At 42.1% G+C, this 25,516-nt stretch overlaps 1 protein-coding gene across 1 annotated transcript; it reads left to right on the top strand.

The window, feature by feature from the left end:
• The first annotated feature begins 5,593 nt into the window (after window positions 1–5,593).
• LOC131937830 (uncharacterized) lies at window positions 5,594–21,462 on the top strand. The gene is made up of 4 exons (XM_059295507.1): window positions 5,594–5,664; window positions 17,038–17,344; window positions 17,484–17,654; window positions 18,153–21,462. Exons 2-4 carry the CDS (start codon window positions 17,082–17,084, stop codon window positions 21,460–21,462), a joined length of 3,744 nt encoding a protein of 1,247 aa, XP_059151490.1. The 5' UTR covers window positions 5,594–5,664; window positions 17,038–17,081.
• The last annotated feature ends 4,054 nt before the right edge of the window (window positions 21,463–25,516 follow it).

Raw genomic sequence — 25,516 nt, 5'->3', positions numbered from 1 at the left:
TGCCCATTAGTGGTCGTTTATACCTTGAAATTCCCCCCAAAATCACCTTGAAAACCTTGAAAAAGCCTTGAATTTTCTTTTGGGATTTGGCTATGGACCCTGACTACACTACTGCTGTACTACACTACACTACTGCTGTACTACAGTGACTATACTACTGCTGTACTGTACTACACTACACTACTGCTGTACTACACTACTCTACTGCTGTAGTACACTACGCTGAGTCCTGTACACCAGTGGACCCTGTGCTGACCCCAGTCTGAATGCTCGTTGGGCTTTGTCCAGGTCATTAAGTCTGTTCCCCTTTACAATTCTTAGATTTAATGACTAACCAGCTTGAGCAAGCAACCTGCACAAGGGGGTAGAAGAGTTGACAGGCTCCAGCCTCTGATACGTTTTGTAACAATTGTTGTTTGCATAGCGACTAATCCAGCAGTAAATGGAAATATTTACATGATACATGTTTGGTTTCTGAAGTTTTTTTGTTATAAAACTAATAAAAGTATTTTGAAATGTGATGTTTTGAATCCACATAATTAAAAATAATACTGAAGAAAAAAAACGATTCAAAAAAAAATTATGATACTAAAGTGAAATATTTATTATTCACTGATCAGTGACTAATCAAGTCGGTAGAAGAGCATTCCAGTAATTCCACTAAATTAAAAAAGTGTTTTGGCCATGAAAAAAAAGAAACTTGATTGTTGTCAAGTTGATTTCTAATATAATTTATTGCACAACATTAAGGTGTCTATTAATTGACAAATATTATTTACAGGGTTCGTACGCAGTCTGGAATGTCTGGATAAAGTCTTGAATTTAGAAAAGTGAATTTAAGACTTAAAAAAGTCTGGAAAATCGCTAGTTTTTGGGCAGGATTTTTTAAAAGTCTGGAAAAGGTCTGGAATCTAGTTTTAGTAACAAAACTTCGTAGTCCTTATTTTCCAAATAAAAAATTGCGATTTTTAAGTGAATTTACTCCAATTTTTCCCCGCGCTGTCGCGCGGGTTTACACTGTGTTGTGACGTTTTTCGCTGGTTCGCAGAAAAAAAAAAACGGATGCTCAGTTACTACGTCATTGGGACGAGGGAGAGGGAGGGAAGAGATATTTTGTGGCGCGACTGACCGTGTGAATGTGTTACAAGTACTTACAATTGTCATTTAATGAAAGAATGATCGCCCTCAGAATTGTTAGGCTCTCGATTTTTTACCCGCTATTTTTTCATCGTTTGAGTTTGCATGCAGGCAGTCATAACAAAAAGTTATGGGAGAGATGTGTGAGTGGTAGTTTAGATATAATTTATCAGTCTGTAAGGCGTCATCCATTTATGACACAACAATTTTTCGGATTTTAGACCCCCCCCCCCCTTCCTCCCCCCACACGCGTTCACTTACTTTGGATTAATATTAGCATTTATAAGATTAATAAGTCGCAAGGCCTCCTTGGGTTCATACCTGTATTTCTGTTTGCTTCAGCTTAACAAAGAGGTACTATTTTTATTTAGGAGTCGTCCATAAATGACGTCACACTCCGTAAAGTCGGGAGGAGGGTTTTATAAAGTGTGATGACACGCTCTTGCAATAATGTTAGGGCAGATATAAATACCGTGTTTTATTTACATGCTGTGATGGTTTTTAAAACACCAGCAAAGTCGTCTTAATTTTACTTTCTACTCGCAAGTTACAAGTTTTATGTTTGTTTTAGAATGTAATCACAAAATCTTCCGACCCCTTTCCCCCCTCCATGTGTACGTCATAATGGGATGACCCCTTTAATTTTAATTGACCTTCCATTAAACTATTTTTGAAATCTTTGCAAATGCTGACGATTAAAGCTAGACTACCCCACCCCTCCTTGCAACATCGGTCACTTGTGTGAACTCACCGTAACCCCAAGTGGGTAGTTGGTACTGCTTGGTACGTTGGGTGGGGAGGGGGTATAAGTCACAGCACAGTTCATGTTATGACGTATTAAACAGGCATACTGAAGTCTAGACTACTATGACCTCACAGTGACCCCTTCACCGTGTTGTGTGTCTGTGGGGGGGGGGGGGGGGGTACCGGCAATTTTTTTTTATTGCAGACCCGTTTCTCAGCTATTACTATAAGCACAAACAGTGAATGATGTGGGTTTTTTTTTTCTCCACATTTTTTTTTACAAGTAGCCTATATTAGGCTACTTAACAAGAGCAGACCTAAATTAATACATTACATTATTATTCTTAAAAGTAATTAACTCTCACTACTATGCAATACCATTTTAATGATAGTTTAATTGAAAACATAAGCATTTTGATAATGAACAGATTACATAAGTCTAATGTTTAAAACAAAATAGCTGCACCATTTTAATCAATTATTTTAATTATTAAAACTTTAGGTGGAGTTGAGTAGGCAAACTTAGAAAAGTGATTTTCTGTCAATTTGGTTAGAGAAAGTTCAATATGAATATAGCTCAATTGCCTAAAATAAATGTCAATTTAGTATAAGTAATTATAATGACAGTACAAATAGTGCATCAATTTTTTAAAAATTATTCGCTAACACATTATGTCTAAAGTCTTGAATTTTTCCATAAAAGTCTGGAAAAAGTCTGGAATTTCATTTTCAAAAAGCAGTACGAACCCTGTATTTATTCATACTGATGATATGGTATATAACATCAGCCATTAAATATCAATAATTATTATTTATTCCTGCTGATATACTATATAACACCAGCCATTAAATATCAATAATTATTATTTATTCCTACTGATATACTATATAACATCAGCCATTAAATATAAACCAACAAAACGGAGCAGGCTGGTGGTGGTAAGTATGAATATATCGAATATATCGCACCAAATCTGTGATGGACGGGGAATATAACCTGAAGTATTCAAGTATCTATACCGTTGACACGGCTCATACTATACATACAGGACGAGTATGTATGTATGCATAAATATATATGGATGGATGATAGTTTCCTCCCAAAAAGCATTACAAACTCATCCATGAACGCTGTTAACAATACTGGACAATTCTGACATGTGGCGATGTTGAGGTTGGGAGAAGGTAAATGTTGAAGCATGTGTGACGTCTTCTCTAGATGACCCAACGTTCCAACAAGTATCTTCATGTACAAAAACAGCAAGGTCAGCAGAAAAAAAACAAAATAGTGGAAACTATAAATAGAATGGGGCTAGTGACGTACATGACAATTAACGTCTGCTTGTCCTAAAACCTGAGACCGGGAAATGTAAAAAAAAAAACAACAATTAACTTGTGCAGCGGAACAAAAAACGAATATAATGTTGCATGGCCAAGAGGAAGTGATTACATCACAGAGGTCAAATAGTTTGTTGACCTTCTGTCTAGTCTTGTGATGATAATTTAGCTAGCCATTTTGAATTATTAATTTAAAAAACTTTGCTGTACGTTAATAGTTATTGGAGCCAGCTTTCTAGATCAATACAGTGTACAGTTATGTAGCTAAGGATGGAAGGATCCCAGAAACACAATTGTTTTTAAAAATGTCTTACGAAATGGGCAAGACTTTTTAACAGGTTAAACGCAAGTTCGATAGTTCAATAAGGGTCAGCGCGAGCTATCCGACTTGTCTTGCAGACTTGCAAGTCTCTGAGAGACTGATATCAAAATGGATGTGTACTGACAGCAGCGTTTAAACACGGGATGATGTTCACACCGAACAGTAGAGACTAGATCTAGATTCTAGTAGAAGAAGATTAAACGGTTGACTTTTTGTAAGTTAAATAGTTGACTTTTTAAAAGTAAAATGGTTGACTTTTTGGAAGTAAAATGGTTGACCTTTTGGAAGTAAAATGGTTGACTTTTTGAAAGTAAAACGGTTGACTTTTTGGAAGTAAAATGGTTGACTTTTTGGAAGTAAAATGGTTGACCTTTTGGAAGTAAAATGGTTGACTTTTTGAAAGTAAAACGGTTGACTTTTTGGAAGTAAAATGGTTGACTTTTTGAAAGTAAAAGGGTTGACTTTTTGGAAGTAAAATGGTTGACTTTTTGGAAGTAAAATGGTTGACTTTTTGGAAGGAAAGTAAATTGGTTGACATTTTGTAAGGAAAGTAAAATGGTTGACTTTTTGGAAGGAAAATATTGAGAGATTCAAGCACATTGTTGTTGGAGGAAATTCAAATTTATTCAAATTTATTCAAACAACGGTTACAATTGTAGGCACAAAGGCCTTTTTTCACATTGGCCGTTTAAACAAATAAAACAATTCAAAACACATAGCAGTAACATATAGCACTAAAGATGTGGAATAAAGAAACAATGGTACATAGCTATCATACATAATGAGATAAAAAAGAGAATATAATAGATGAATGAGAAATGTTACAATGAGTCAGTTAGGTCATTAAATAATTTTAGTTTTAGTTTAGATTTGAATATATTTTCAGATCTAGATAGCTTTATTTTATTAGGAAGATTGTTCCACAAATTAGAACCAGAGTAGGCGAAGCTATGTTTTTGGAAAAAAGTTGTATATGGGAATGGTAAATTAAGACGACGATTTAATTTTATGTTAAAAGAAAATAGATCTGATAAGTAAGAGGGGGCTGTTTCGTGGAATATTTTATATAAGAAAATTGATTTAGTATATATTATCTTTTTATTTAAGACGTCTCTTAGGTGTTACAGTAAGCCAATTAGGTGTGTTCCAGTCTTCGTGGCTAATTAGTCTTTTTATGAATCTTGACTAATTTTTAAATTTATACTGCTTTCAAACAAAACATCTCCATATATATATTTATATTTATATAACATATATATAGGCTATATATATATATATATATATATATATATATATATATATATATATATATATATATATATATATATGGATGCTAAATCAAAAGATTGGCACGGGTCAGCAAGTTACGTTGTTTAAAACATTATTTCTCGTATACAGAGTATAGAGGAAGTATTGTAATCGTGCACAAAAATAACATGAAATTTTGACAGTTTTCACCTCAGTACTTCACTATATACGGACTATATCGGACTTCTGTTTAATCCCGCAAAAAAAAAAAAACGTTTTAAAAATTTCGGCGTTTTATGCGTAATCGAGTTGGAAAAACTGGGTTTTGGAAGTATGTCTGTGTGTGTCTGTAAACACGATACATTGAGTACCGTTACTAAGTCTAATGTTTTTGAGAGTGTGGGGCACAAAGTGGGGGGTCGGGATAGAGGGTGAGAGAAAAGCTGACCTCGCCACGACAATTGAATGTAGTCGATGATGTATTGTTGGATACATTTAAAGCCACTTGACCAGATTAACAGCAATCTTGTCCCGACTGTTTCTAAACAACCCCCCCTCCCCCAACACCATCCCCACCCCCAGAGGACACCAGGGGACAGCCTTAAAACAAGTCCGTGATTAAACCCAGCCGGGGGGGGGGGCGGCACGCGGAAAAGATCATCTCTACCTACAGGAGATTTTTGTTTGACTTAAGCCGAGACAATGGCTGGACGTCAGTGGGACGTCAGGGACGTTAGACGGGCCAGTCAGACGTGAGTGTACAGTGTACACTTAGTGTACAGGTGGACTCGGGTCCAGGATGGTTTTGTCGTCTGCCCGAGAGTTGGACTGGATCGTTTTTCTCTCTTGTTTATGTTTGCTCTGCTGCTTTGTAGGTGAGTTCTACACACTCATGACATATATATATATATATATATATATATATATATATATATATATATATATATATATATATATGCGCTAGGGAAACAATCAACTTCAGTACAGTATTTCAATACGTTTGCTTTGATTTGACCCTCATGTAAACTAAACTGTGACATTGAACCCATTGTGGTCTAGTCTTGTGATTCACTTTTGACCAGTACAAGGATTCTACATGTTATAATAAAAGGGGCGGCAACTAGTTATTAGGGCTCGCTAGTACGTAGTGATCTCCCCTTCCGTGTCCTATATCGGATGTCAACATACCCTCGAGACCGAAGTACCCTACTGTGAAGAAGTTATCAGACTACTAACTTTTGTGGGGGGAGGGGGGGGGGGGGGCTTTAAAAAGGACCGTCTGGGTACCCAAACAATCGGCTAAAACAAATTGACGTTTTGTTTTCAGCTCAATAAACCTTTTGTAGCAGTGGCGTAGCGAGTGGGGAGGGGGGAGGGGAGGGTGCGGGGGTCGCGGACCGCACCTGGTGACACCATTTAGGGGGGTGACACCAAGGCAAAAATAGCAAAATATATATAGAAAAATGTTATATCCCCTTAATTAAGTGATTAATTCGAGTGTTAAATAGTCTTTTAAGAGGTGCAAATCGAAAGTTTGAGGGGGGGGGGGGGGGGGAGAGGGTGCAAATCGAAAGTTTAAGGGAGGAGTGCAAATCGAAAGTTTGAGGGGGGGGGGGGGTGCAAATCGAAAATTGAAAGTTTGTCCCCGGGAAGGGTCGCTACGCCTCTGGGGGAGGGCGGTGACACCATTTAGTGCCGCACCGGGTGACACCCGACCTCGCTACGCCACTGACGTGCAGGCATTAATTAATTAGGCTAAGCACCAAATGACCAAATTTAAATCACAGTATTGACAGAATGACGTATTTATGTTAATTATAGATAAGAGTAAAGTTTGTAGGGGGTGGGTGGGGGGTTAACGTTTGACCTGCATGTCGGGTAAGATTAAAGTTCATTGTTTTATGATCACGTGATGGGGATGTCTGTTATGTGACGTCACGCTTTTTATAGTCAGCCCCCCCCCCCCCCCCCACACACACACAATCCATAATCGTCACACGTCACAAAAAGTCATTTTAAACCCTCCCCCCTGCACTCTCTAAAATGACGTCTCGCTTTATAACACTGCTGTTGTATTTTAAAATATCAATGAAAGCTTGTGAATGTGTTACGTTCTGGGTTCATTTCAAATCAATAACAACGCTTTGTGTTTAACTTCACTACTTTTATTCGTCTCAATGCATTCAAGCGTACCAGAACAGCCCTCGTCCTAACCGCTACTAACCCGCTGACTGCCAACTAACTAACCCTGACAACCATTCACTCCAGCTTTTATACCGCATTCGACCTTGGGATAACAATACACAAACACACCGGGGTTAACAATATTCTAGGGTAAACTCAACTCACACACTCACTCTCCCCTAATTCTAGATCATTCTATCCTATTCTAGTCTAACCTACACTGACCCGTAACACTACCCCCCACCCAAGTATTTGTAGTACATACTACAAATACTAACTAAATCCCCAAATCCTAAGTTAACCTAGAGGGCGAAAACAAACAGAGACAAAATAGATAAATAGATAAATAAAATAATTTTAAAAAACAAACAAAAAAAAATAAAAAATAATGATTTGACAGGTATACTACACCAAGAGGATAGTAAATAAATAATGCATTTATACATCTCTTTGTACATGAATCCAAGACAAACAACCGAGTAAAAATAACCGAGAAAAAAAAAAACAGCAAAAAAAAAAAAAAACCAACAAATCTGTGGTTTAAATTACAATTTACATCTCAGACTCCCGATTTAAAATTTCTTGACAAAAAATCAGCTAGAAGATTATCCCTCCCCGGAATGTGTTCTATAGTAAATTTATATTCCTGTAGCAGTAAGGACCAGCGTGTCAGTCTGGCATTATTGAACCTACATTTATGAAGGTATTTTAGAGCACGCTGGTCCGTCTGCAGTACAAAGCTAGCGTTGTATAAATACAACGCTAGTTTGCCTGTGGCCCAGACAATTGCTAGGCACTCTCTTTCTATAGTAGAGTACCGAGTCTCTCTCGGTTGGAGTTTTCTACTGATGTATTTTACTGGTCTCAGGACCCCATTTCTCATTTGCATCAAGGCTGCCCCGATACCTCGTGAAGAGGCGTCGGTCCTGAGGATAAATTGCTCATTAATATTAGGTAAAATAAGAAATGGTTCTGAGTTCAAGTGTTTCTGGACCAGTCTTAAAGCACGGTTACATTCATCTGACCACACGACCTTTTCAGGTTTACCCTTTGCTAACAAGTCTGTCAGTATTGCGTTGGCCTCGCTGAATTCTGGTATAAATTTAGCATAATACCCTATAAGACCCACTAATGATCTTACCTCTTTCTTTGTGGTGGGTATTGCTACGTTTAAGATTCTGTTTACCTTGTTTCTCTCTGGTGTCAGTAGCCCCCTCCCCACTATGTGCCCTAGGAAATTAATTTTTTCAAACCCTAGCTCTAATTTGGCAGGTCTTACTGTCAGGCCCGCGTCCCTCAATCTATTGAACACCGCCTTTATTGCCATAAGGTGTTCCTCCCATGTCTCGCTGTAGATACAGATGTCATCAAAAAATGACACCACATTTTCCAAGTCTTTTAACACGACTCGCATTAATCTGGCGAATGTGGCGGGTGCCGTGCATAGGCCAAAGGGCAGGTAATTAAACTGAAATAGGCCCCAGGGTGTGACAAATGCGGTGAGTTTTTTGCTGTCATTTTGCATGGGGATCTGCCAATACCCTTTTGTGAGGTCGAGTTTAGTAAAATATTTTGCCCTATTTAATTTAGCGAACAGCTCATCTGTATCTGGGATGGGTTCCGCGTCGTAGACTGTGACTGCGTTAAGTCTCTTATAGTCTACACAGAACCGTGTCGACCCATCTTTTTTCTTAACTAGTACTACAGGTGCGCTGAAGTCGGAGTCGGACCTCTCTATTATCCCCAGTCTCTCCATTTCGTCCATCTCTTTCTTCATAAGCTCTCTTCGGGCGTATGGTATGCAGTAGGGTTTCGTTCTTATTGCTCTGGTGTTGGTCAGTTTTATTTTATGTTCTAGTAAACTTGTTTTTCCAGGTAAGTTGCTAATTACAGCTGTGTACTCTTGGATAATTTTGTCTAGATCCGTCCGCTGTGTTTTTGTCAGGGTGTCTCCTATTTTGATATCACTTAACTTAGTTTCCTCCAGTATGTCAGGAGTTTTTATTGTGTCCAATGGAATACCCGGTTCCATGTCCTCCTCATCTGTTAGTGATACTTGGTTTTCTTCTTCTGCCTCCACCACTCCTGACACTGCCGCTAACATGGGGTGTCCCTTGCTGTCGTCTGGTTTTTGTCTGTGATGGTACAGCATCATCCGATTTACATGGACCACCTTAGTGCTGTCCCCTGTTTTAATAACATAGTCCAAGTCTCCGATTTTTTTTAAGACTTCGTAAGGTCCCGCCCACCTTAGCTCAAGTTTGTTTAATAGTTGGGGCTTCAGTATCAGTACATGATCCCCCACTTTGATATCTTTGGTTGTGGCTGATCTATCGTAGTAGCTCTTTGCTTTATCTTTCTCATTTTCTGATTTGCGGGTTGCATAACGGCATGCCGTTTGCAACTGCTGCTTAAGGTCCAGCAGGTAGTCATATGCAGCTCTTGTCTTATATTCCCTTACTTCTCCTGTGAGGATATCCTTTAGGATGCTCATCGGGCCCCTCACTTTCCTGCCGAACATAAGTTCGAATGGCGGGTAACCAGTGCTTTCGTTTGGAACTTCTCTGTAGGCGAAAAGTGCTGCTGGGATGAACACGTCCCAATCGTCATCCTTGTCTATAGCTACTTTCTTTAGCATTTCCTTCAAAGTTCCATTCCATCGTTCTACCGCCCCGTTGGCCATGGCGTGATATGCCGAAGCGTGAATGATTTTAATCCCCAACATTTTAGACACGGTGCAGAAAATTTCCGACGTGAACTGGGTCCCGTTATCTGAGAGTATGACTTCCGGGAATCCCATCCTCGTGAAGATGGAGAGTAGCGCATCTTGGATCTCTGCTGCCGTTACACTTTTCAGCGGTACGGCTTCTGGCCACCGTGTGCATATGTCTACGGCTGTGAGTATGAATCTGTTCTTTTTTTTCGTTTGAGTTAGTGGCCCCACAATATCTACGGCGATTTTCTCAAACGGTTGTCCCACTACCTCAGTTCTACCCAGAGGCGCCTTGCCACCAACATTCTTTTTGCTTTTCTGGCAGACATCACAACTTTCGCAGTAACGCCTGATATCCTCCCCTGCCCCTGGCCAGCTAAATTGTGACAGAATTCTGGCTTTCGTTCTTGCTACACCCATGTGCCCCGCCATAGGTGTGTCGTGTCCTAATTTCAGGATGGTGGGCCTAAGTCCCCTTGGGATTGCTAGTCTAATCTGATCTTCTGTTTTGCTGTGTTTTATGATCTTATATAATAACCCATCTATCGTTTTACATTGTTTGCCCTTTTCCGCGAGCTTCCACCACCTAGCTAATGTTTTGTCTTCGCTCTGTTGCGTTTTAAAATCTTTCGATGTCGTTATTTGGTCTAAAATCTTATGCCCCGGCTCATTTCTCTGGTTGCCCCATGCTCTAAGTTGTCCTGTGGTTTCTACCGCCGCTAATGTTAGCGAATCTTCCCTCGGTAATTTCGCGCCTGCTACATTCCCTATTATAAGTTCAGCGGGTGGATCATCTAAAAGGACGGCAAAGAACTCTCCCGTAAGGTATGGTGTTTCTATGTTGACTACAGCTCCTGGTACTCTTTTCTTATCTCCATCCGCGGTCTTTATGGTTATCCATTCTTTTGTCCATCTATTCCTTGGGACTAGAGCTTTTCGACAAGCTACGACTACAGAGCCCGTATCCCGTAGGACGGTCACCGTCCTCCCATCCAGTTTTCCTGCAACTATAGGAAGTGACCCTCTGTCGCTTATGAATCTCCGATTAGCTCCTATGTTCCCTACAGGGACAGCGCCCTTTACTTGACTTAGGCATTGTCCACAGTCGCCGCACTCCCCGCTGAACTCTGGTACTAGTCATATGTCTTGAATGTCCCTGAAGCCTACCCTTCTCCCTCTGTACTCATGTCCAATTTGTCTACGATTGGACCGGCACCCCGCCGCTATGTGCCCCTCAGCCCCACAGTTAAAGCATGTGATTGGGCTTCTTCTGGGACTAATATTACTACTCGGCCTAGGTTGGACCGGGCTTTGTCCTCTTCTCTCCCGTTGAAGGGTGACTTCATTTCTTGTGACCCATTCCTCTCTAATGGGGCTCTTAGATCTAGGTCTTAGGGTTCGTTTGTCCTTGTCCTCTCTAAAGGGATTCCTAGATCCTGATGCAAGTGCCATGGGGGCAACAAATGCGTCTTCTGTCACGTCGATCGGTTTTAATTTTCTGTCTGGGTAGATGTCAAAGTAGTTGTCACAGGCATTTTCTACGTCTGCTATTGTCCTCGGGTTTTGTCTGAGGATGTGCTGTCTTATGTCTTGTCCGACTGTTCTCACTATTTTGTCTTTTAAGAGTAGGTCAAACAGTCCGTCAAATGTCTTGTCACACTTGCTAGCTTCGACCCATCTTCTCAAGTAGTGTCGTACCCTCCTAATGTAACTCCCTGTTCTATCTTGTTCTGATGGTTGGGCGCTATTAAACTTATCACTGTATCCTTGCTCCGTCAAACCAAAGTGTTTTAGGACCTCCCTTTTCAGCTTCCCATAATTCTCTTCTGCTCCTAATTCTGTTAACCACGATTCGCAGCCTATATCTAGCAGAACTTTCCTAAACTCGTGGCACCAAAACTTATCTTCTAAACCTATTTCTCGGGCTTCCCTTTCAAACATGTCAACCACCACCTCCATATCTGTTTGGTCCCTACTGTTTCTCAGTCCAGTCAGCTTAATTCTTGGGGTCTGTGCCCTACCCCTGCCCTTTATGTCTTCCTCCCTGTTCCCCTTCTCCATTGCTAGTTCCAGCTCCTTCAATTTTAGTCTTTCTTCTGATTCAATTTTAGCCCTAGTTAGTGCCCTGTCTGCAGCCCTCTCGTCCCTTTCAGCCTGCTGCCTAGCCTTAGCCTCCGCCTCTAACAATTTAGTCTCAGCCCATTCCAACAGCTCCCTTCCCTCTAGTTTACATCTTTCCCCTAACGCTATAAAATGCTCTAGCGTTAAGCCTTCGCTAGCCATCTCACCTTATCCACTTAGGATTGAATGCCAAAATTGTAATACCCAATATAATGTTAGGCAAGGGTAATCCCCGGTTGTGAGTACCGTGCCCCAGACTAATTCAAAAACACTTACCTCAAATACAAATCTGTTGTAGTGGTCCCTTCCCCTACTTTAGCCCTTCAAAACAATGGTAAATCCTGTAATGGCCGGGTCATGTGAAGACGAAGACCTGGATCGACAAAGACAAAAGTCCTGTGACGGCAAGGCTCTGTGCTGGTAAAATCCCAGGATGGTAGAGTCCAGTGATGGCGACTTTCTGTTCTGATAAAGTCCAAGGATGGTAGAACCCAGTGATGGCGACTTCCTGTTCTGATAAAGTCCAAGGATGGTAGAACCCAGTGATGGCGACTTCCTGTTCTGATAAAGTCCAAGGATGGTAGAACCCAGTGATGGCGACTTTCTGTTCTGGTAAGGTCTCAGGATGGTGACGTCTAGTGGTGGTGACGTCAGTGGTAATGACGTTCTGATTGCGACTTTCTGTTCAGGTAAGGTCCCAGGATGGTATAGTCCAGTGATGATGACGTCAAGTGATGGTGACGTCTAGCGATGGTGACGTCTAGTGGTGGTGACGTCCAGTGGTAATGACGTTCTGATTGCGACTTTCTGCTCAGGTAAGGTCCCAGGATGGTATAGTCCAGTGATGATGACGTCTAGTGATGGTGACGTCTAGCGATGGTGACGTCTAGTGATGGTGACTCCCAGTGGTAATGACGTTCTTATGGTCCCAGAATGGTATAGTCCAGTGATGATGACGTCTAGTGATGGTGACGTCTAGTGATGGTGACGTCTAGCGATGGTGACGTCTAGTGATGGTGACATCCAGTGGTAATGACGTTCTGATGATTGCGCTATCTTTACTTTAATACTGGCCACCAGTTGTTACGTTCTGGGTTCATTTCAAATCAATAACAACGCTTTGTGTTTAACTTCACTACTTTTATTCGTCTCAATGCATTCAAGCGTACCAGAACAGCCCTCGTCCTAACCGCTACTAACCCGCTGACTGCCAACTAACTAACCCTGACAACCATTCACTCCAGCTTTTATACCGCATTCGACCTTGGGATAACAATACACAAACACACCGGGGTTAACAATATTCTAGGGTAAACTCAACTCACACACTCACTCTCCCCTAATTCTAGATCATTCTATCCTATTCTAGTCTAGCCTACACTGACCCGTAACAGAATGATTAGGCGCATTTATTAATTATTGTTACAATTTACAAAACGGTGCATTGATGAATTATTGTTTATAATGCGAAAAAATTACTTACATTTATTTTAAAATTAACGTTTTTAAAATACACAAGTGTGACGTCACACTTATTAACCCCCCCCCCTCCCTCTTACCCACACCTACCCACGGGATCTCTAATGGTCCCAAAAGTAGGGATGTGAGGCGTCGATAGACGACCCCTACGTTAAAGCAGGGTTGGTGGTAGGGTTAAGGTTCAAGTTTAGTTTGAACAAAGGTTAGAGCTTCAGTAGTGGTCTAGAGAAAATGTTGTGGTTAGGTTTAGGTTGTTTTTGTTGGCGTCGGTCGGCACACACCACATTTTCTGTCTTTATTTAACCAGTGTGTCAGTGTGGTAGATGGTTGATTTAAAGACCACCTTCATATACCAGCACCAACAAACGTCTATACTTGTCTCCTTACCGGCACTCATTTAAAGTAGGCATACTGGAAAAAAAATGCATAAAAACGCTTTTATGTAATAATGTTATTAAAACGTATTTATGCATTTTTACTTTCTCGTATACGAAATATATAGAATCTAGAAAGTATTGTTATCGTGCAAAAAAAAAATGAAATTGAGATTTTTACAAATCTCGACGTTTTACACATCCCTGAAACGGAAAAACATAGTTTCGCAATTTTGTCCGTATGTCTGTGAGTGGGTATGTATGTGTGTCTGTAAACACGATAACTTCAGTACCGTTACAGCTAGGATGATGAAATTTCATATATAAGTATATATCTATAAGTATTATATCACATTTGTAGTTCTGTTTCAAATTTTCAGCGTTTTCCGTTTACCGGAAGTGGAACTTATTCTACTTTCAATTTTTCAAAAGCCTATAAGTTGAGATCTGTTTAAGATATATGAACGAAATTTCATATATAAGTAAAAGATCTAATTCTCTGCCTTCTTTCAAATTTTGAGTAATTTCCCTTTACGCTATTTCCGATTTCTCAAAAAAAAAAACGTATGTGAATGTATAAAGTAATAATAATATTTCGCACTATTATATACATATTACTTGGTGCGCAATTTTTTTTCTACGAGATTCTATTATATTTTAAAAAGTATAAGTAATTAAAAATCATGTGTTTATTCAAAGTTGCCATCCCCCTTAGATAAGAATATTTGAGAAAGTTTAGGGGAAATCACTCCCGGTTTATTTTCCTCAAATTCACTTTTCTAATATTTCTATCCTTGCTGTTCAGCATCGTCAACCGTTACGCGGTGCAAAAAAAAATTCTTTACGTTGTGGAGTAAATGTTTTTTGAGATTTAAGATGGGTATTATATATATATATATATATATATATATATATATATATATATATATATATATATATATATATATATATATATATATATATATATATATATATATATATATATATATATATATATATATATATATATATGTGTGTGTGTGTGTGTGTTTATATTTATAAACAAGACTGTGTGGACTGGTTTAAGTAGGGATATCGACAGGTTGGGGAGGGTGTGGCAAGATTGAACCAGTTCAATGTTACCAATCTGATTGACGTAGTTAGGAACTCACGACATTTGGACAGCACACAGAAGGCGGTCAATAAAACGGACATCTACCGGACAATATCGACACATCACGGCCGTCCAGCGACACATCACGGCCGTCCACCGACACATCACGACCGTCCACCGACACATCACGACCGTCCACCGATACATCACGGCCGTCCAACGATGACCTGCGTCACGTGACGACCGTAGGAGCGCGCGGACAGGACAAGCAGTGGCGCGTGCCACCAGATGACCCCCGGGGATTAGCTGTCGCCCGCAGCGCCGAGTGGGACAAGAATTTCACACCCCACATTGTGTGTCACCCACTAGGTGACGCCACTCTCTGTATGAGGTACAGGGGGGGGGGGGGGGCAGTCTTATCTGGGGGATTAGAACACTTGCATGGAGAGATGGTTGTGTCGACATAATTAGTTACATGATTATTCATAATTAGTACAATCAGATAATTTTTTTTTTATAATCCTTAGGGTTGGGGTCTCTTATGTCACCCCCACTTAGCAACCTATACCTTCTTGAAAGCTACGTCACGATCATTGTACGTCCAGCCTTATCACGGCCTTATCACACGAATTTTCTTCACAATTTCTTTTTAATATATACACGACAATACACACTGCAGCAAGTGTAAATGATGACGACAGAAGTTAATACCCACCCTGTAGAATTGAATAATTCAAAATAGTGACACACGGGATGCGATCAACTTGACGAACACAGCAAAAACCTGAAGGAAACTCAAAGCAACAAAACACAGGGACACCAGGCAACGATGAACCTATGACACAACCTGACACAACCTATGACACAAACCTATGACACAAACCTATGACACAAACCTATGACACAACCTATGACACAACCTATGACACAACCTATGACACAACCTGACACAACCTATGACACAACCTGACACAACCTGACATAACCTATGACACAACCTATGACACAACTTGACACAACCTATGACACAACCTGACACAAACCTGTGACACAAACCTATGACACAACCTGACACAACCTGACACAAACCTGACACAACCTATGACAGAACCTGACATAACCTATGACACAAACCTATGACACAAACCTATGACACAAACCTATGACACAACCTATGACACAACCTGACACAACCTATGACACAACCTGACACAAACCTATGACACAAACCTATGACACAAACCTATGACACAACCTATGACACAACCTATGACACAACCTATGACACAACCTATGACACAACCTGACACAACCTATGACACAACCTATGACACAACCTATGACACAACATATGACACAACCTATGACACAACCTATGACACAACCTATGACACAACCTATGACACAACCTATGACACAACCTATGACACAACCTATGACACAACCTATGACACAACCTATGACAACCTATGACACAACCTATGACACAACCTATGACACAACCTATGACACAACCTATGACACAACCTATGACACAACCTATGACACAACCTATGACACAACCTATGACACAACCTATGACCTGACAATACCCATTCCTGGTAGAGCCAACCCAATTGATGACATTAACCCAATCATTCCTACAAGCTATAGGAGACGTTGAAGCTCACTACTTCTTGACAGATTTAACTCCCCCCCCCCCAATAAGATCCCGACACACTTCCTGGGTTTCTTTCAGACTTTTTTCTCCTGGGAGCGGCATTTAAAACTGGGGTGGGGGGGTCTTGAATTTTGGGGCGGAAAGGCGGCCACTTTTTATGTTTTCAAGCATTAAATATGTGATGACGCTAGTTCAATATAGTATATATTTCGATCTGGGGGGGGGGGGGGTAATAGCTGGGTGATGGACTTGCTATGGTGGGGGTCACCTCCCTCTGAAGAGATGCCTGAAAGAACCTGCACGCCGCCTGTACTTAACGTATCGCCCCTCCCCAGTTCCGACCCTCGGCCTGAGTGGGGTGGCTGTACTTAACCCCCCGTATCATCCCTCCCCACCCTCGGCCTGAGTGGGGTGGCTGTACTTAACCCCCCGTATCATCCCTCCCCACCCTCGGCCTGAGTGGGGTGGCTGTACTTAACCCCCCGTATCATCCACTCCCCAGTTCCGACCCTCGGCCTGAGTGTGGTGGCTGTACTTAACCCCCCGTATCGTCCACTCCCCAGTTCCGACCCTCGGCCTGAGTGTAGTGGCTGTACTTAACCCCCCGTATCATCCACTCCCCAGTTCCGACCCTCGGCCTGAGTGTGGTGGCGGAAGGCGATGCAGCCATGGAGAGAACCAGCGACCTCTCCCTGCGCTGTGACGTCAGCGAGGTGGGTGCGGACGATGAGCTGGTGAGGGTGATGTGGTTCTACACGGACCGCCCCCACGGCGGGTATGTCGAGATCTTCAGTGCCGACCTGACCTCAGACTCACCCTCCTACCTCTTCTCTTCACGGTGGACCGGTCGAGCCGTGTTTGAACCGGCCGGCATCGGCAACATCCGGCTGCCGGCCGCCCACGTCACGAAAGAGTTTGCAGGAGACTACAGGTACACTTTTATCTTTACCAATGGGGGGGGGGGATTTATAGACATTTAGAGGTGAGGAGCCTTGACTCTTGTTGTGAATCTAAGGCTGGTAGTGTGTATGTGGAGACTTCACCCCTACCTCCCCCCCCCCCTGTTGCAGGTGCCAGGTAAATTCCCTGATGTCCAGCGGCTACTCTGACGTCAGTATTGACGTGTTGTATGGGCCAGGCACCAGCATCGTCATCACGCCCGGGGGTCGGGTGGAGCGGCAGGAGAAGGAAGATCTGGCACTGTCTTGTAGCGCCCAGTGTAATCCTGCCTGCACTTACAGGTAAACTTACACTGACAGGTAAACTTACACTGACAGGTAAACTAAACAATTACAGGTAAACTTACGCTTACAGGTAAACTTACACTTACAGGTAAACTTACACTTACAGGTAAACTTACACTGACAGGTAAACTTACACTTACAGGTAAACTTACACTGACAGGTAAACTTACACTTACAGGTAAACTTACACTTACAGGTAAACTTACACTGACAGGTAAACTTACACTTACAGGTAAACTTATACTGACAGGTAAACTTACACTTACAGGTAAACTTACACTTACAGGTAAACTTACACTTACAGGTAAACTTACACTGACAGGTAAATTACACTTACAGGCAGAGTTACACTTATAGGTAAAATACACTGACATGTAGTTACCTTTATACGTGACGTTACGTTAACCACTACCCCAGAAAGACAGATAAAGACACATATGTTGCAGGTAGAATTACCTGTAGTTTGAAACTGTAACCAGCTCACTGTCTCTGCAGGTGGTACAAGGCAGGTCGTAAACTGGCAGGTCAGGCGGTGCTAGAGATGACGTCACTGAGCCGACAGAACGCCGGCCTGTACGCCTGTCAGGCGAGGAATGAGGTGGGGAGGAGCATAAAGCCAGTGGAGCTGCGAGTCTTCTTCCCCGCCACCATCGTGGCCATGAACGTGACGGGCGAGGGGGACTGGAACACCGCCCACAACGTCAGCTCCACCAGACACAACCTGCTGCTGACCTGCGAAGTTCAAGGCTGGCCAGAGGTCACCGTCCAGTGGCTGAAGAACGGTGTTCATCCTCTCAACACCAGCGCCACCTTACAGGCAGACGTCAACCACAGGCTGAGCAGCTTCGAGATCAGGTCAGCCACGTGTCTAGACAGTGGTGAGTACTCATGCAAAGCCTGGAACGGGGTGGGCGAGTCGTCTGCTAAAACCGCCATTTTGGACATGGGTTGCGCGCCCTTTGAGATCAGCCATCTTAGCTCCTGCCAGACAGGACCGGAAGTTGAAATGATAAAAAGTCTCAACGACATAGCCAAGCTCCAGGTCTGCATGGCTTCGAACCCCAGCCCTGTGGTCAGGCTGGAGCATAGCGGCAAGAAGATCATGCAAGACGTGGAGGTCACGTGTGACGGCAAGCGATGCGTGGCCGTGCTGGAGCTAAACTTGACCTCGCCAGATGACTACGGCGAGTACCTGGCCCACGTCTCCAACATCCACGGCGTCTGGGAGAAAACTTTTCGCCTGGTTTCCCGCCCGTGGCCGCCCCCAGACCTCAAGCTGCTCAACGTCTCGCAGGGCGCCGCCTGCTTCCGCTGGCGCCCCGGCTTCAATGGCGGCGCTACCCAGACGTTCTCCCTGCGGTACAGGGCAATGCCGCCCCGGGACAGCGACAAGGTCAAGGTCAAGGAGAATGGGGTCGTGACCGTGGAGGAAAACGATGACGTCATCAAGGAGTCGGGCGAGTACACAGCGTGCGTGGACGACCTTGACCCTTATGTTGAGTACGAGGTGACCTTGACCTCGTCCAACAAGTTCGGCGTGTCCGAGGCGTCTAAGCTGCTCCGATTCCAGACACTGCGTGACGTCAGAGTTTCCCCGCCCCGCCCCCCAGCCCACGACAGGAGTCTAGACCTGCTCGCTGACGCCGCGAACATCATCCTCAAGACGACGCGAACAACGGCGTCAGCGGACATCCCCCGCGTCATGTCGACTCCGCCCACCACCACAGATGACGATGAAGACGATGACGACGAGCCCCCAGAAGACGAGAGCGAGGATCTCTTGAAGCTGTTTGGACCGTTCCTGACCATCGACCAGCTGAAGGCGGTCAACGGCTCGGCCGGCGCTCACCAGTTCTCTAACTACTCACACAACCTGCAGAGGCTGCTCACAAACGTGGCTCGTGCACAGGACCACGCCCCCAACTCCCTGGGTCAGTTCAACCTCCCCTCCCCCACTCGCCCAGGCAGACGTCACAGCCACGTGACGACCTCGCTGGTGACGACATCAGTAGCAGACGCCGACCCCATCTCGGGTTTCGTGACGTCAGTAACCGTGTCCGTCACGGCCGTGGCGACGCTATTCATCATCGGCATCGTCATAGCCTTGACCTGTATGACCTACGTCAGACGGAAGCGTCGCCTGCAGCGGTGCCAGGAGCGGTACCGGCACCGGATGAAGCTCAACAAGTTCCCCATCAGAGCCGTGGCGTTTCCGGTTCTCCGGTCACAGTTCCCCAACAGGCGCACGCTGGCACCGGAAGTTAAATTGGACGACCAGCACAAGCTGTCCTCGTTCACGTGCGCCTGCAAAGACAGCGCCTTGCTAACCTCTCTGCCGTCACTACGGCCGCGGCTCTCTAGCCCCGACATGCGGGCGTCTAGAGCCGAGTCAGGCTCACCATCGACCAGCGCCCAATCCTCGCCCGGCCCTGACCTCCCCGGGCCGGACGACAGCCGGATCTCTTGCCCGTCCTACACAGACCTGTACCCCAGCCAGGGCACCCAGAAGAAAATCTCAGCGGTGGAGCGGCTGCCCCAGACGACCTATTCGTGTCTGCACCAGACAGATCTCAAGCAAATCAACGAAAATGACGCGTACGAATCGACCAAATACCTTGACCTTTACGAGACACTCTCCTCACGGTCAAGGTCGAGGTCACCCTCCAATGTTTATGACCCTCTGGACTTTGAATGTGAAACGAGCGTGCAACGTCCGGTCTCTGACGTGTCTCTCGTGGCAAACCCCAAGGTCAAGGCCAAGAAAAACGAGGGCAAGTCAAGGTTAAGGCGGCACAACGCCCGGGATCTGCCGCTCCGTCGTCCCAAGTTCAAGGAGCTCGGCAAGGCTAACGGCAAGGCTAACGGCAAGAAGGCGCCGAAAGCCCAGAGCGGCCGTCTGGTCGATCTGAAAGCGCTGAGGTTCCGGCGAGGTTCTCCGGCCTCCGGCTCCCGGGTGGTGCCGGAACTCGAGCTACCCAGCCGGGCGCCGTGCTACGCCAACGCCATCGCCGTACAGCAGCTGGCCGGCCGGCACAGCTACGCCAACATCCAACTCGACCAGGAGCCGGTCCTTATGCGGCTCTCTGCTGGCTCCAATAGAGCCGTCTCCGGAGACCGGCGGGGCAGCCGTACCGGCAGCATGCAGGAGCCGTTCTACACCGACATCGACTCGTGCCTGCACGAGAAGCTGTACATGGACATGAAGACCAAGTACAACCCTTTGTTCGGGATCTCCAACACCGCCGAACTCTTTTCTTCATCGGATTCTTTATGTACTAGAGGGCCGGAAAATTCCGGTTTGTCCTCAAAATATGCACCCAGTGTGATAACTAAAGGGAGTGTGAAAAGTTGCGGTGTGGACTACAACTACGGCTACAATGACTACCTCGTCCCGTTCGTTCGCCTGGACGCCATGAAGAAAGTGCGGGGAGCGAGGGGCAGTGTCAAGGACGGCAAACCTCCGCCACCACAGCGAGGCTCGTCCACCAAACGTACCAGCGACTCGGTCTACAGCAACCAGATGGTCGCCAACCTCGCCACACGGCACAGCGCGACCGTTCAGGGGGACGCCGGCAGCCGGAGGTCAGAGGTTGCCATGGTTGGCCAGAGGGTCAACCGGTGGTCCGATGTGGGCCAGGGTGGTCCACAGCGCCCCAAGAGCTCAGTGGCGGCCTATATGGTGACCGACTGCGTCAAGCTGAGCGGCACTGGTGACGCGGCGTCGACAGATGCGAGTCATGACTCAGTCGCGCACAACGAACTTGCTAACATTTATGATGACGTCATCATGCCCTACACTGTCTAGACATATCTATATATATATATATATATATATATATATATATATATATATATATATATATATGTGTGTGTACATAAAACAATTTAAATAAAGTTACTTTGATGTTGTTGTTTTTTTTAACTTTTTAGTTGAAATTTTGTAATCGTGCACAAATCAGGGCTCGGAAAAACATAGTTTTACGGTGTTGTCTGTCTGTCTGTCCGAAATTTTCATCCGGCGAATACTTGAAGCTTTGGGTGGAAGCCGGAAGGGAGGGGGAGCACTGTCTTCATTGAGTGGGACGTCTTCAAATATGGAAGATAGCGGGCCACTTCCCGTAAGGTAGATGGACGTCAACATAAATGGATACTAAGGCGACAACTGCGAACATCCCATAAGCAGTCGTGGACCAAACTTTCTACATTCAAAACTGTTTGGTCCCTTATTGAAAGGAAATTAACCCCACCTCGCCCACCCCCTCGTAGTTGTCCACAAAGTTTAATTAGACCGAGACTAACTACCATTTTCTTTTTAGCGCAATTTCCATACGGACAATTGCGATTATTAACTCGTCATTTCTGGATGGATGTGTGTCCCCAGCTTTAAGTCGTATCTCCTCCTCAACGAAGCAATATCGAGGACTAGTTCCAAGAGCAAATATGTTAAGCAAGTTCCGAGGATAAACATAGGCCAAAAAAATTCCCGGAATTCCTTCCTGGATTTCCCGGAAAAGCCAAAAAACTTCTAAAAAACGCAGTTTTTTGCCCATATCTCGACAACCAGACCACTTAGCGACTTGAAACATTTACCAATCGATTTCTGCCATAATTTAGAACAATATTGCCGAAAACAAGTTTTCAAAAATATCCTTTCGTTCGGTCACAAAAAATTAATTTCTTCTAATTTGTATTGGCTAAGATTACTAAGAATATACAAATATTTCTACCACCCTCATCCCTTCGCGTCTCACCACTAGAAGAAGCGAAGCGGTGAAGTTCCAAACCAAGCACACCGGCTGAGGCAGTCGCTAGTGAGAGGTAACGTCTACTTGTTTAAACTGAGCTTCGTGTAGGCCTACTCGTTAATAATTATCATTAAAAAAGTTTAAAAAAAACACGTTTTCTGATTGAACTAAAAAGTAGAAAATAAATGCTATACATCACAATAATGCAAGCGATCACTCTACTATAAGCGATGAAAAACGTGGGGCGCCGAAGTAAAAGTTTTTATCGGTCATTGTTAATATAAGATGTAAAAGTTATATTACTATTGATTAGATAATACTATTGACTTTTATTAGGGAGCTTGTAGAGAGTCAACAGTATTAGAAACTGTAAGAAAATCACGGCGCCCCACGTTTTTCATCGCTTATAGTAGAGTGATCGCTTGCATTATTGTGATGTATAGCATTTATTTTCTACTTTTTAGTTCAATCAGAAAACGTGGGTTTTTAAAAACTTTTTTAATGATAATTATTTTCTACTTTTTAGTCTTTGTTTGTTTGCTTTAAAATCTTGCTATCGATTTTATCTTTTCGCATTCACTTTTTTTTTTGGGTAAACGAAGACAACTCGTAAAAAACACGTGCCTTGAACACGTGTCGAGTGGGTTAGCAATCGTGTGCCCAACCACTCGACCATATCGTCTCCCCCATACTGACCACCAGTTGTTACGTTCTGGTTGTTTGTACACAAACACCGCGTGACAACTACTCAGTAAGCAAAAAGAGGGAGAGTACCGAACCTTGTTTTCATCAAATTACAATTACTGGGTTATGTCCCTTTTCCCCCACGTTTTTTGTACAATTATATAGCGGTCTAAAATGATCAATAAAATGTTTCCATGGATCAATTTAGTAATAATAACAATTGAATATTCTATTGTCATCGGAAACAAAGCTTCCCTGAAAATTTCAGCGCGCTAGCTAACTGGGAAGTGCCCGAAATTTCGATCGCAAGATTTGATTGGAAAGACGCGAAAGCAAGTTAAAGAAAATGTGGGAAAATAAAACTATTTCCGTTGATATAGGTTAATATAGTTGTCTTTATTTTTTACTTATTAATTCAAACGTTATTTTTGTACCCTATTAAATAATTTTAAAAAATTCTATTTTGTTTTAAAATTACATTATACATAATACACTACAGTACTATATAGCAATATAGAGAGCGCGACAACTAAATACCCCCTACACGTCCGCATATTTTTTTCAATCTCGTTAATAAATATTTTTTAAATTTTGTTTTGAATTATTAAAACTACTTGTGTTGCATTATTTAATTGCTGAATATATGATTTATCTCGATTTAAAATTGTTATGGATAACATAAGGAAATTGCGCTTAAATTGTCACTATACTTTTTATTAACTTGTTTAAACTGAGCATCGTGTAGGCCTACTCGTTAAAATAAAACTAGTTCCGTTGATATAGGTTAATATAGTTTTTTTTTTAGCGCAAAAACATATCCTTTCGTTTGGTCACAAAAAATTAAAAATTGTTATGGATAACATAAGGAAATTGCGCTTAAATTGTCACTAGACTTTTTATTAACTTGTTTTTTCTCCAAACGAAAGAAAACGAAGATCCTAAAAAGCTCATCTGGCACCAAGGACGCACCCCCCCCCCCCACACACAGAACAAAAAGGACAAACACCCCCCCCCCCCCCACCACATAGAGAACAAAAATTAATGTAACATTTTGCATTCCATCCGGCTGTTGTTTTACATCAAACAAACCGTCCACTAGGAGTCAAATTAAAAAGACATTATTTTATAATAAATATTTATTTACAATTCTGTCAGACCATCCAGATATTTAATAAATATTTATTTACAATTCTGTCAGACCATCCAGATATTTAATAAATATTTATTTACAATTCTGTCAGACCATCCAGATATTTAATAAATATTTATTTACAATTCTGTCAGACCATCCAGATATTTAATAAATATTTATTTACAATTCTGTCAGACCATCCAGATATTTAATAAATATTTATTTACAATTCTGTCAGACCATCCAGATATTTAATAAATATTTATTTACAATTCTGTCAGACCATCCAGATATTTAATAAATATTTATTTACAATTCTGTCAGACCATCCAGATATTTAATAAATATTTATTTACAATTCTGTCAGACCATCCAGATATTTAATAAATATTTATTTACAATTCTGTCAGACCATCCAGATATTTAATAAATATTTATTTACAATTCTGTCAGACCATCCAGATATTTAATAAATATTTATTTACAATTCTGTCAGACCATCCAGATATTTAATAAATATTTATTTACAATTCTGTCAGACCATCCAGATATTTAATAAATATTTATTTACAATTCTGTCAGACCATCCAGATATATAATAAATATTTATTTACAATTCTGTCAGACCATCCAGATATATAATAAATATTTATTTACAATTCTGTCAGACCATCCAGATATTTAATAAATATTTATTTACAATTCTGTCAGACCATCCAGATATTTAATAAATATTTATTTACAATTCTGTCAGACCATCCAGATATTTAATAAATATTTATTTACAATTCTGTCAGACCATCCAGATATTTAATAAATATTTATTTACAATTCTGTCAGACCATCCAGATATTTAATAAATATTTATTTACAATTCTGTCAGACCATCCAGATATTTAATAAATATTTATTTACAATTCTGTCAGACCATCCAGATATTTAATAAATATTTATTTACAATTCTGTCAGACCATCCAGATATTTAATAAATATTTATTTACAATTCTGTCAGACCATCCAGATATATAATAAATATTTATTTACAATTCTGTCAGACCATCCAGATATTTAATAAATATTTATTTACAATTCTGTCAGACCATCCAGATATTTAATAAATATTTATTTACAATTCTGTCAGACCATCCAGATATTTAATAAATATTTATTTACAATTCTGTCAGACCATCCAGATATATAATAAATATTTATTTACAATTCTGTCAGACCATCCAGATATTTAATAAATATTTATTTACAATTCTGTCAGACCATCCAGATATTTAATAAATATTTAT

The sequence above is a fragment of the Physella acuta genome, unplaced genomic scaffold, assembly GCF_028476545.2.
Source record: "Physella acuta isolate Inbredline_101_S28 unplaced genomic scaffold, ASM2847654v3 ptg000223l, whole genome shotgun sequence".
Taxonomy (NCBI): Eukaryota; Metazoa; Mollusca; class Gastropoda; family Physidae; genus Physella; species Physella acuta.
This window is presented reverse-complemented; position numbering and strand designations above follow the sequence as displayed.